This window comes from Triticum urartu, chromosome 1A, assembly GCF_056163025.1.
Source record: "Triticum urartu cultivar PI428250 chromosome 1A, HENAU_Tu73, whole genome shotgun sequence".
In the NCBI taxonomy this organism is placed as follows: domain Eukaryota; kingdom Viridiplantae; phylum Streptophyta; class Magnoliopsida; order Poales; family Poaceae; genus Triticum; species Triticum urartu.
Genome location: NC_141873.1, coordinates 333,064,908 through 333,076,211, shown reverse-complemented (window position 1 = coordinate 333,076,211; position 11,304 = coordinate 333,064,908). Strand labels below are relative to the sequence as shown.

The 11,304-nt window shown below is 40.5% G+C and overlaps 1 protein-coding gene across 13 annotated transcripts; it reads right to left on the bottom strand.

Moving 5' to 3' along the window:
* Nucleotides 1-3,781: 3,781 nt before the first annotated feature.
* On the bottom strand, nucleotides 3,782-8,426 carry LOC125509931 (delta(12)-oleate desaturase-like). Of its 13 annotated transcripts, none has more exons than XM_087520441.1 (7): nucleotides 7,820-8,425; nucleotides 7,488-7,592; nucleotides 6,091-6,477; nucleotides 5,441-5,510; nucleotides 5,071-5,160; nucleotides 4,358-4,988; nucleotides 3,782-4,256 (listed from the first exon to the last, which is right to left on the bottom strand). In XM_087520441.1, the coding sequence occupies exons 3-5, from the start codon at nucleotides 6,214-6,216 to the stop codon at nucleotides 5,123-5,125; spliced, it is 234 nt and encodes a 77-aa protein (XP_087376567.1). In that variant the 5' UTR covers nucleotides 6,217-6,477; nucleotides 7,488-7,592; nucleotides 7,820-8,425; the 3' UTR covers nucleotides 3,782-4,256; nucleotides 4,358-4,988; nucleotides 5,071-5,122. The 13 variants fall into 13 exon arrangements, 4 of the variants coding, with proteins under 4 accessions (XP_087376567.1, XP_087376570.1, XP_087376572.1 ...); XM_087520444.1 differs by having other exon boundaries at nucleotides 4,358-4,981; XM_087520446.1 differs by having other exon boundaries at nucleotides 4,358-4,946.
* Between the last annotated feature and the right edge of the window lie 2,878 nt (nucleotides 8,427-11,304).

Sequence of the window (11,304 nt, the reverse complement as noted above, 5' to 3'; positions counted from 1 at the left end):
AAGAAAAGGGTATTAAAGCTGAAGATGTTAAGAATTTACCTCCTATTGAAGAAATACATGGTCTTAATTTACCACCTGTCGAAGAAATGCATAATTTTAATCCATCTCCTATTGAAGAAATACATGGTCTTGATAACCCGACACAGGTAGTAAAGGTAAATTCTCTCTATAGATATGATAAAGCTGAAATCCCATTTACTAAGTTTGCTAGCCCATGCTTAGATGAGTTTGATAAATTTATGGTTAAGCAAGAAGATTTCAATGCTTATTTTGGTAGAGAATTAAAACGCAGTGCTGATATGCTTGAACACTTGGGTGATTATATGGCTAATGTCAAAGGTGAACTTAAACTTATTAGTAAACATGCTTATATGGTTACCACTCAAGTAGAACAAGTACTTAAAGTTCAAAATGATTTGCTCAATGAATTGAATAGTAAGAATAATGATTTTGTTGTTAGAGTGGCTACTAGAACTGGTAAAATGACTTAGGAACCTTTGTATCCTGAAGTCCACCCTCAGAGAATTGAGCAAGATTATCAGAGAAATAATATAGATGCACCTAGTCCTTCTAAAAGGAAGAAAATGAAGAATGATAGGACTTTGCATGCTTCCAGTGAACCTATTACTGAAACACCGGAGAATCCAAATGATATTTCTATTTCTGATGTTGAAACACAATCTGGTAATGAACCTGAAACTAGTGATAATGTTAATGATAATGTTCATGTTGATGCCCAACCTAGCAATGATAATGATATGGAAATTGAACCTGTTGTTGACCTTGATAACCCACAGTCAAAGAATCAACGTTATGATAAGAGAGACTTTGTTGCTAGGAAACATGGTAAAGAAAGAGAACCATGGGTTCAGAAACCCATGCCTTTTCCTTCCAAACCATCCAAGAAAAAGGATGATGAGGATTTTGAGCGCTTTGCTGAAATGATTAGACCTATCTTTTTGCGTATGCGATTAACTGATATGCTTAAAATGAATCCTTATGCTAAGTACATGAAAGAAATTTTCACTAATAAAAGAAAGATATCGGAAGCTGAAATTTCCACCATGCTTGCTAATTACACTTTTAAAGGTGGAATACCAAAGAAACTTGGAGGTCCAGGAGTACCCACTATACCATCTCCATTAAAAGAAACTATGTTAAAACTGCTTTATGTGATCTTGGAGCCGGTGTTAGTGTTATGCCTCTCTCTTTATATCATAGACTTGATTTGAATAAGTTGACACCTATTGAAATATCTTTGCAAATGGCTGATAAATCAACTGCTATACATGTCGGTATTTGTGAGGATGTGCCTATTGTGGTTGCAAACGTTACTATTTTAACGGACTTTGTTATTCTTGATATTCCCGAAGATGATAGTATGTCTATTGTTCTTGGAAGACCCTTTTTGAATACTGCAGGGGCTGTTATTGATTGCAACAAAGGCAATGTCACTTTTCATGTTAATGGTAATGAGCATACGGTACACTTTCCGAGGAAACAACCTCAAGTTCATAGTATCAATTCTATTGAAAAAATTCCATCGATTATTTTTGGAGGTTTTGAATTTCCTCTACCTACTATCAAGAAGAAATATGATATTCTAATTATTAGGGATGTGCATATCCCCGTTGAGGTAACTTAGTATTATTCGAAATTTCTTCGGTCCCATGTTATTCGAAATGAGTTTGTTAACAAGACCTGATCAACCTTGTTAATGGATTCCTTTTGATGATCATGAGATGGATGAAGTTAGAAAGCACAACTCTCTGTACCCTCTTTTTACTTTCTGTTATTTATATTAAATAAAATAAAAATAGTATTTTCTGTCTGTTATCTGAATTATCCGTGCAATATAAAAATACCCCGAAAATAAAAGTTCTCCAAATGCCCTGAAATTTAAATATGATTTTTTTGGAATATTTGAGAATATTTGGCACTGAGAACACGGCAGGGGGGGCATCCACCTGGCCACGAGGGTGGAGGGCACGCCCCCTTGCCTCGTGGGCCCACGGTGGCCCTCCTCCACTTATTCCTGCACCCACACACTCCTTCTTCCTCCCACAAACACCATTATCCAGCTCAAGAACGAGTTCTAGCTCATTTTGCTGCGATTTTCGATCTCCTTGTTCAAAGCACCTCTCACAAAACTGCTTTGGGGGATTGTTCCTTGGTATGTGACTCCTCCAATGGTCCAATTAGTTTTTATTCTAGTGCTTTATTCATTGCATATTTTTGCTGCTTAGGTGACCATGTTCTTGAGCTTGCATGTCAATTTTATGTGGTTCCAAGTAGTTTTGATGTATGATATAGGCTCTAGGCACTTGTAGGAGTAGTTGCTATCAATTTTGTTGAGTTTGGTTTACTTTTATTTGAAGTTACTAAAAAATTCAGAAATTTTTCAGACGAAGAAATATGTTTAGGAAAATGTACCAAGGTGGTTCTCCAAGGAAACAAGGACCCAGGCTTGCAATGTGTGATGCTGATGATGAGCCACCAAGGGACACTCCAGTGCGGCCTTGTGAATGGCCTTCAGAGGACTTCATGGATCGAGCAGGAATTAAGGAAGAATTTAACGCATATTTGCGTAATGCTGATCTTGTGAGCTTCGAGGCAGAAAAATGCCGTCAGTATCACTATCTCACTAGTTCCTTTGTGAGGAGGTTTGAATTTTTATCTTCATGTAATTATCAAACTGTCATGTTTGATCTTTATGAAAACTAGTTGACCCGTTGCGTCAAATGGCGCAGAGACCTGCTGAAGACATGTTGTCGATGAAAATAGTTTCATGCTGCGAGAACCTTCAACTAAATCATACTATTTTTTAAACATGTTTATTACGTTGTTAAATAATAGTCTGGGAAAAGGGGAGCTTTGCATAACATGAATATGGGCACTATGATGAGAGTAAAGTTGGCATGGTTGTATTTTTTTTAGCAAGTTTGAAAACATGGTTATCATGATGAGAAACCTGGCCATGCATATTTTCCTGCAAAAAAAAGGGAAAAGGATAAGAAACCTAAGGGAAAAACATGGTTTAGTTGATTTTGTTACGCCAAATGGCGCAGAGACCTGCTGATTCTATGTTAGCGATGAAAAGAAATACATGGTTCAGTTGATTTTGTTACGGGCAAACACACATGACAACAAATTTAATCTCTCTTAGTTGCAAACTTCACAAAAATCATAGAGTGGACACTAAATTAGCAGAGGCACGCTAAAGCCATGTCCGTGATGAAAAACAATTGCATGGTTTGATCCCCTTTAATAGGAAACACGATGGATTGTTATGCACAATGAGATGAATGGACACATTTTAACTTGATAGTATAGAGTCTCATTTAAAAAAATGTCTGGGCAAGCACGTGTGATAATAAATGAAATATACTTTAGCCCCATAAATGGTGTGTTGCTGTGTACAATGAGATGATATATACACATTCTTATTTGGTTGTATAAAGTCTAAGATGGTACAGAGACCCGTTGAATCCATGTGGACATTGAAAATAAAATCCGTAGTTTGTTGGTTTAGTTGTGGGCAAGCACATATGGCAACAATTGTAATCTCCTTCAAGAAATAAAACGGTGGCTTCTATCTACAATGAGACGTATATGCACATTTTAATTTGGTAGCAGAGTTGCACCCGAAACAAAATCCATGATTTAGTTGGCTTATTAGTTGTGGGAAGGCATATATTGAGCAAAATTAATTTCCTTTAATAGAATAAAAAATGGTGGCTTGTCGTCCCGATGATAAAAGACCACAGTGGGCAAGTACATATTATAATAAACATAATCTCCTTTAGTCGAAAAAATGGTGTCTTGTACACATTCTAATTTGGTGGTGTGAAGTCCCATTCAAAACCTCTGGCAGATTTACACATCGTCACAGTAATGTGACTTGATTAGTCTGTGTTGATTGATAATCTATGTTGTTTTAGGCTTCCACCACGGCTGAGCATGAGGGGAGCTCGCATGCAGTGGTGGAGCTACACTGTCAAAGGTGGGCGTGCCAGTACAAAGGAATCCACTATTTTTCTCTCACAGCTCAGCCTACTCTCAATCCTCCACTTCATTTGCTACCGGCGGGACGCCGTGGCCTCTTTTTGTAACACGTAGCACCGCTAGTGCTCGCATGGATGATCCCGTGAACATTAGCTCTGATGAAAGTGTGGACAGCAGCTCCGCTGAAGCCGTGGACACGATCTCTGATGAACATGTGGACACCAGCTATGATGAAGGCGTGGACACCAGCTCTGATAAAGGTGTTTTCAGCAATGCTAGACATCAGTTACGCACAGGAAGATAAATGTATCTACAACCACAAACAATGCACATGTAGAAAAGGAGAGCAAACCTTGAGGAGCAGAAACGAGATGCAGGTCTAGGAACAGAGCATTTCGTCTAACCTGCAAAACAAACACAGACAAAAAGGCAAGAACACAGGAACAACTATGCAAACATAAAGCACATCTATCTATCAGCGCATTAAAACATGTCTGAATGGCCATCCAATACATACAGAACAACAGGACAACATCACAATAATACCTTTAATCTAAGAGAATAATACTAAAGAAATGATTTGAAGGAGAATAGAGCTATAAAGTTTTTATTAATCGATGAGTAGCCTGGTTCTCTTCCCAATAATAAATATGCAGAAACTGAGGAAGATGGTCACCGATCAATTTGATATGCTATGCTTTCTGCCAAACTAAGAGATACAACCAGCCAATATATTTTTAGCTCCATTACACGAATCTGATTGTAAGCTAATCCATCATCAGCACACAAGGGAACAGCCCATGGTATATGCACACAGGGGGAGCAGCATACGCAAAACGCAACACTCATAAGAAATACAAAGAAAGAAGCTAAGGAGCAGTGCATTACCAGAAGGAAGAAGCACAACCAGGGCAGCAAGAGAAGAAAAAATGGTTGGATCACTGCGTAGCAGAGTAGGCTATAGATAATCAACAACCTGTGAACTGAGAGTAAATTCATAACATAGTGTTCCAAACGAGCTTCAGACAACAAAATTTACATTTTGAAAAGAAGAAACAATTTTACCTTTGCTAGGCTAAACAAAAAAGGAAGATCGTGATAATATTAGAACATCTAACTAACAGTGCCTTAATGTCTCCGAGCTCATGACACGATCTGTAGTGAGAAGGATCAACAATTTTCAGTTTGTTGACACATTAGAAAACTACATGGGAGTTGCACAACTCCAGCGCTAACTGAACAACAAATGTCAGTGTGCAAGCTTTAGCATATCCAGGTAAAGTTCTCAATGAACAGAGTTTGTGATGGACGATTCTTCAGTGAATTGCAAAATCAAGAATTCAAGGTGCAGTTCATCAGAGAACATAAGCAATAGCATTCCTTTTTGCATAAATAAAAAAAGAGGATCGAAACAATTAACAGAAGAAAGAACCACCTTTTGGTTGGCAAGCCTCCCCTTTCAGGGAATCCACCCTTGTTATGCAAGCCTTGTGGCATCTGTAACCCTGAAACCACACATAAACTCACCATCAGAAAACCGAACTTTCAAGCTTCCTAACATCCAGCAAAAGAATCAATCATGCAATCAAGATATGTAGGTAAACAAAAGAAAGAAAGCTTTTCACTACAAATCTCATCTAACTTTGTCATATTCTCTACTCTCCCTCATGTAGTCATGTTTATAGCATCAAAATTTGAGAACTATACCTTGGGCATAAAAAGGGCAGAATATAGTTCATGCATTATTGCATCAGCTTTAAGGTACGTCAATCAAACAAATCCCAAGCGTACGAATTGAACAAACTACTGACAGAAAACTGGAAGAACAAAGTAACATAAAAACACTTTGATTAAAAAATGTAGACCTACTGTAATCGGCACTCAAACGGTGCAAATATAAAATGATGCCAGCCACTGATTATTCATGAACCCAACCCATACAGATGACTAAAGTGCAGAAAACTGAGTGTCCAAACATGCAGAATTATTTGTTTGACCAACAACTCCCCTATTTCAGTTTATTTTGAGGCCATACCAGGTTCAGAATAATAGCAATGCTAGACAAGACGATAATGAGCTTCTGACCATGTTGTCGAGCAGCAAGTAGTCGGAGAAGGCGTGGTGGCCGCACTCGTGGGCGATCACCCAGATGTCGTTCATGACGCAGCCCTGCACGACCCAGTAGAGCGGACAGGCGCCCAGCTGTTGCATGCTCGGGAGTGCTGGGATCCAGACCAACGCGGCGTACAGGAGGGACGCGATGATGACAAGGTCATAGACCACATAGGAGAAGGACCTGATCACCGAGCACTGGAAGCGTGAGGCGGGATTGCCTTCTTGATCTGGGCCAGCGTGAATGCCGGCTTGTCCGTCGGCGCACGCTGGAAGATCTCACCGGCGCTAGCGCGGCCGAGCAGCTCCTGCTTCTCCCGCTCCTTCTCCATCATTCTGCCGCCGGCAGCCATGATGTCGCTGACAACAACAAAAAGCACTGGTGATCAGATAGTGTGGATGAAGGTATATATATAGTATATCATTCAAGAACGAACATATATTCTGCGTTGTGTGTGTATCTGTTTGTCAAATGAGGCTAAGCTAAACTTCAGTTCAGGTTCAGTCAAGTTTTAGACCCAATAAAAAAACGATAGGTTGGACTGGACCGGCTTTCATTCATGACAACACATGTCATTCAATAAGTTGTACTTGGATAGTTAACTGATTGCCAAGCTAAGTAAAAAAGAACTGAAACTGTAACTGATTGCCAAGCTAAGTAAAAAAGATCTGAAACTGTAATTCAAGACTTTTGATTTGAAATTCAACAAAAATGCAACTGATTCAACGCTGTAGGTCATATGTGTCACCAATGTAAAGAAGAGCTTGCAATCCGAGCCAATATAAAAGACATGCGTCATCCATAATGTTGCAAAACAAAAATCCTAAATTGGCTAGAAAATTCAGACTAAAAAGATCAACAAGTACAGAGAAAGGACTGATTTTGACAAGAAAAACTACTACTACAAGCTGCAAGAAAAACTACTACTACAATTTAATAATTGCACTATAAAAAGAGCTTATGTTTCACAGTAAAAACTACTGCTACAATATGTAGATCTTTAGCAACGCTTCCACCTCACATTTTATGCTTCCACAAATACCAGGGAAGCCATTTGATGCACCCATCTGCAGAAGCCCTGTAGCGTCCGCTTCATTTGGTACAAGGAGATATCTCTCTTAAAAGATCTTAATGACAACCTTCACAAATTTCTTCAAAACTTTTATGACCATACTCTCTGCAACTGCAATCTACGCTTATCAAATGTCTTGAGCATTTAAATTTAAAGTGGCAAAAAAGCAAAACACACCCTAAATCATCACGCATAAACTGGTTTGAATTATGGATGTGCCAAATAAGAGGTTTAGCTAAACACATTACTACAACACAGTAGTTCTAAAATTATTACACATGGAGTAAGCATGCTAACCTCTCCATCCTACATTCCAGGTATTTCTTCAAGAACATCCGACATTCAGGCTGAGCTCCTATTAATTTCAGGCAGGCAAGATAGTACTTCTTCTCCTGTTTGAACCTGCAAAAATGATTGTATGCATCCTAAGTGTATACAACATGATCTCTGAACACAATTTTATTCAAAGCATATGAAAAAATACTAATTGGACTAAGTGCTACAATCATCTTCTAAACCTAATCAAGGGAAACAACATGGAGCAAAAATCTCCAAATAACACACGGCCAAAGAGAAGCTATTTTTATGTAGTGTTGTACAAGTTCAGAGAGAGAGAGAGAGAAGCTCACCTCGGTGTGTGACATCAGATGCAATCGCTGACATGTGCGCAACCACCAAAGCTGCGACCGTAGTCTTGACCGCCCACACTCATCGGCTCGCCATCACCTCGCATCGACCGAGCCACCGCCTGGACCCCGGGATCTCCTCTTCCTCCTGCAGATCCGTGCCTGCTGTTTGCAGCACGAAGGGCGAGCCTCCTGGAGAGGCTGTGGCGGCCGCGAGGACGTGGGATGGAGACAGACGGCGTGTCGTAAGGGAGGACAAGGAAGAAAGGGAGGGGAACCGCAGGAGGATGGGGAGCTGGCCGTGGGACAAGACGAGCGAGGACGGGATTGGGTGCGGCGCACGCGGAGAAGATTTGGGCAGGGGCGGCGCGGATCTGGTGGATGGAGTAGCCCTCATCGCCCACCTCCCCTGTCCATTCATCCCGCCACCGAGCTCACAGGGGCGGCGAGGCTCCTGGGGGAGGCCGTGGCGAGGCAAGGAGAAGGGATGGAGGAGGCGGGAGAGGCTGTGGGGATCGAGGGGAAAGGGGGCTAGGGTTTGGGTGGTGGCTGGTGCGGGAGTGGGACGAGGCGAGGATGGATTGGCTGCCGGATGCGCGGTGCGGGGTGCGGATTGGCCAAAACCTCATGCACGCGGCCACCGTCAACCCAGCCAACAAGCGCGCGAGACGAGCCCACTCGTCATTGACCGGTCAAAACAACTGCGAGGTGAAAATCGTGTTTGACCATGAGGTGGAGATCTGACGGCCTAGACACGCCAGAAAACCAGATCCGACGGCTGACGAAGACCAATCGAGGGAGCCTTCTGGGAACGAGTTGGCTAGCCTCTGTATAGTTTTAAATTCTTACACTATAGATTTAGAGGACTTTTCCACGATGGGGTAGTGCTAGTGAACCTCGCAAATCTGAATTTAGAGATTTTCTTGATAGTATAGTTATGGGGGAATCTAGAGATATAGCACAAGCTACCATAGGGAGCATTCATTTTCCTGTTATACATTATTTTGCTCTCTTCATAGGTAGATGCATTAACGGTAAAGATGAAGCATGTCATATGTGTGTCCCTAACCTCAGTATTCTTAGGAGTGCTGTGTTAGGAGATACATTATTTAGGAGCCATTGTTGCACGTAGGTTGCATCTTAATAGATTTAATGGAGATTTCTTTGGTGAAATTTATGCAACCCGCATAGCTAATTTTCTTGGTATAACCATACGTGAGGATAATATTGAGTAGCCTCCTGCTTATTTGGATTATGAGGCTATGGTTCGTCATCATTTTGTTGAGAGGAATGATCAGTTCCTCCAGTATCGATTAATCTTTGACAGACGACGCACCTATCACGTCGCTCTCCCTGCTTCTACTTTCTTTGACTTTCAGGCAAAGGGAGATATTTTATAACCAGAGAGGAGGCCGAAGAGTATAAGAGGAGGGCTGAGATAGCTCGCCTCCAAGCTGCAGCCCACGATGCAATGACTGCTGCAACTCAGTACGACCCCAACTGCAACTTTGGATATCCGCCAGGCCATCCGTGGCATTAGACCAACTTAGGCCAAAAGCCTAAGTTTGGGGGAGTACGTATTTCTCACCGGCATTACATTCATGTTCACACACTCGTTGCTAGATGTCGGTGCTCATACTTTTTCACTGTATTATCCATGCTAGTTTATTTTCTTTTTATTGCTTTCTTCTTGTGTGTTTAATAAACATTAAGAAAAACAAAAAAATTAGTTGTAGGTTTTAGCTAGTTTTAATTTCCATGCTTGTAATAGTAATTAAAAAGAAAATTCAAAAAGATTTCTTGTTCTTCTTTTGCTTGTTGGGAGCTTTCCCGTGTATATAGTTATATTTCTTTTCTTTTCTTTGGGGGTCGATAGGAGAAGACCTTAATTAAATTGTTGAAGTGGCTCTTATATGCATTATTGTTGATCTGACAAAAGAGCCCATATTGCTTTGTCTTCTCCTGTTTATTGAATGCTTGCAGATTCCAGCTTAGTCCAATGCACGTGCACTATTATTATTATCCACATTGTTCGGTCATGCAAGTGAAAGGCAATTATGACGATATATGATGGACTGACTGAGATAAGAAAAGCTGGTATGAACTCGACCTCTCTTGTTTTTGTAAATATGATTAGTTCATCGTTCCTGATTCAGCCTACTATGAATAAACATGTTTGCAATGACAATTAGAGATCATAATTTCTTGTGCCATGCTTAATTAGCTAGGAGCCTATAATGGTTTACCTTGCGTGCCAACATGCTATTAAAATGGTTGTGATGTGGTATGATAGGGTGGTATCCTCCTTTAAATGATTTAAGTGACTTGACTTGGCACATGTTCACGCATGTAGTTGAAACAAAATCAACATAGCCTTCACGATATTTATGTTCATGGTGGATTATATCCTACTCATGCTTGCATTCAATGTTGATTAATTTTAATGCATGTTCATGACTGTTGTCGCTCTCTAGCTGGTCGCTTCCCAATCTTTTGCTAGCCTTCACTTGTACTAAGTGGGAATACTGCTTGTGCATCCAATTCCATAAACCCCAAAGTTATGCCATATGAGTCCACCATACCTACCTATATAAGGTATCTACCTGTCATTCCAAGTAAATTTGTATGTGCCAACCTCTAAACCTTCAAATATTCATTCTGTTTTATATGCTCGAATAGCTCATGTATCAACTAGGTTTGTCCGTATCTTCCATGTTAGGCGGGTTATTCTCAAGAGGAGCGGACTCCGCTCCTCACTCACGAGAAAATGGCTGGTCACCGGGATGCCCAGTCCCATGCTTTATGCAAACTAAATCAAAATAATTGCAAACAAAACACCCCTCGGACTCTTGTTAGTTGGAGGCACTCGTTGTTTCGAGCAAGCCATGGATTGATGCTTGTTGGTGGAGGGGGGATATAAACTTTACCATTCTGTTTGGCAACCGCCTATAATGTGTGTAGCATGGAAGATATCGCCACCTCTTGGTTGTTATGTTGACAATGAAAGTATACCGCTCAAGATATTGTTCATCTCTATTTCAAAACCGAGCTCTGGCACCTCTACAAATCCCTGCTTCCCTCTGCGAAGGGCCTATCTATTTACTTTCATGTTGAGTCATCATCCTTTTATTAAAAAGCATCAGTTGGAGAGCACCACTGTCATTTGCATTCATTACTGTTAGTTTACATTGAGTATGACTTGACTGGATCTCTTTTACCATGAATTACAATGTCTAGTCAGTCCTTGATCTTTAAAGGTGCTCTGGATTTATGTTTTGCGGTCTCAGAAAAGGCTAGCGAGATACCATCCTGTTATATCATATTATGATTGTTTTGAGAAAGTGTTGTCATCTGAAATTTATTATTATTGCTCGCTAGTTGATTATGCCATTGATATGAGTAAACATGAGACCTAAGCGTTATTGTGAATATGGTTAGTCTATAATCTTTGCTGAAAACTTGAATGCTGGCTTTACATATTTACAACA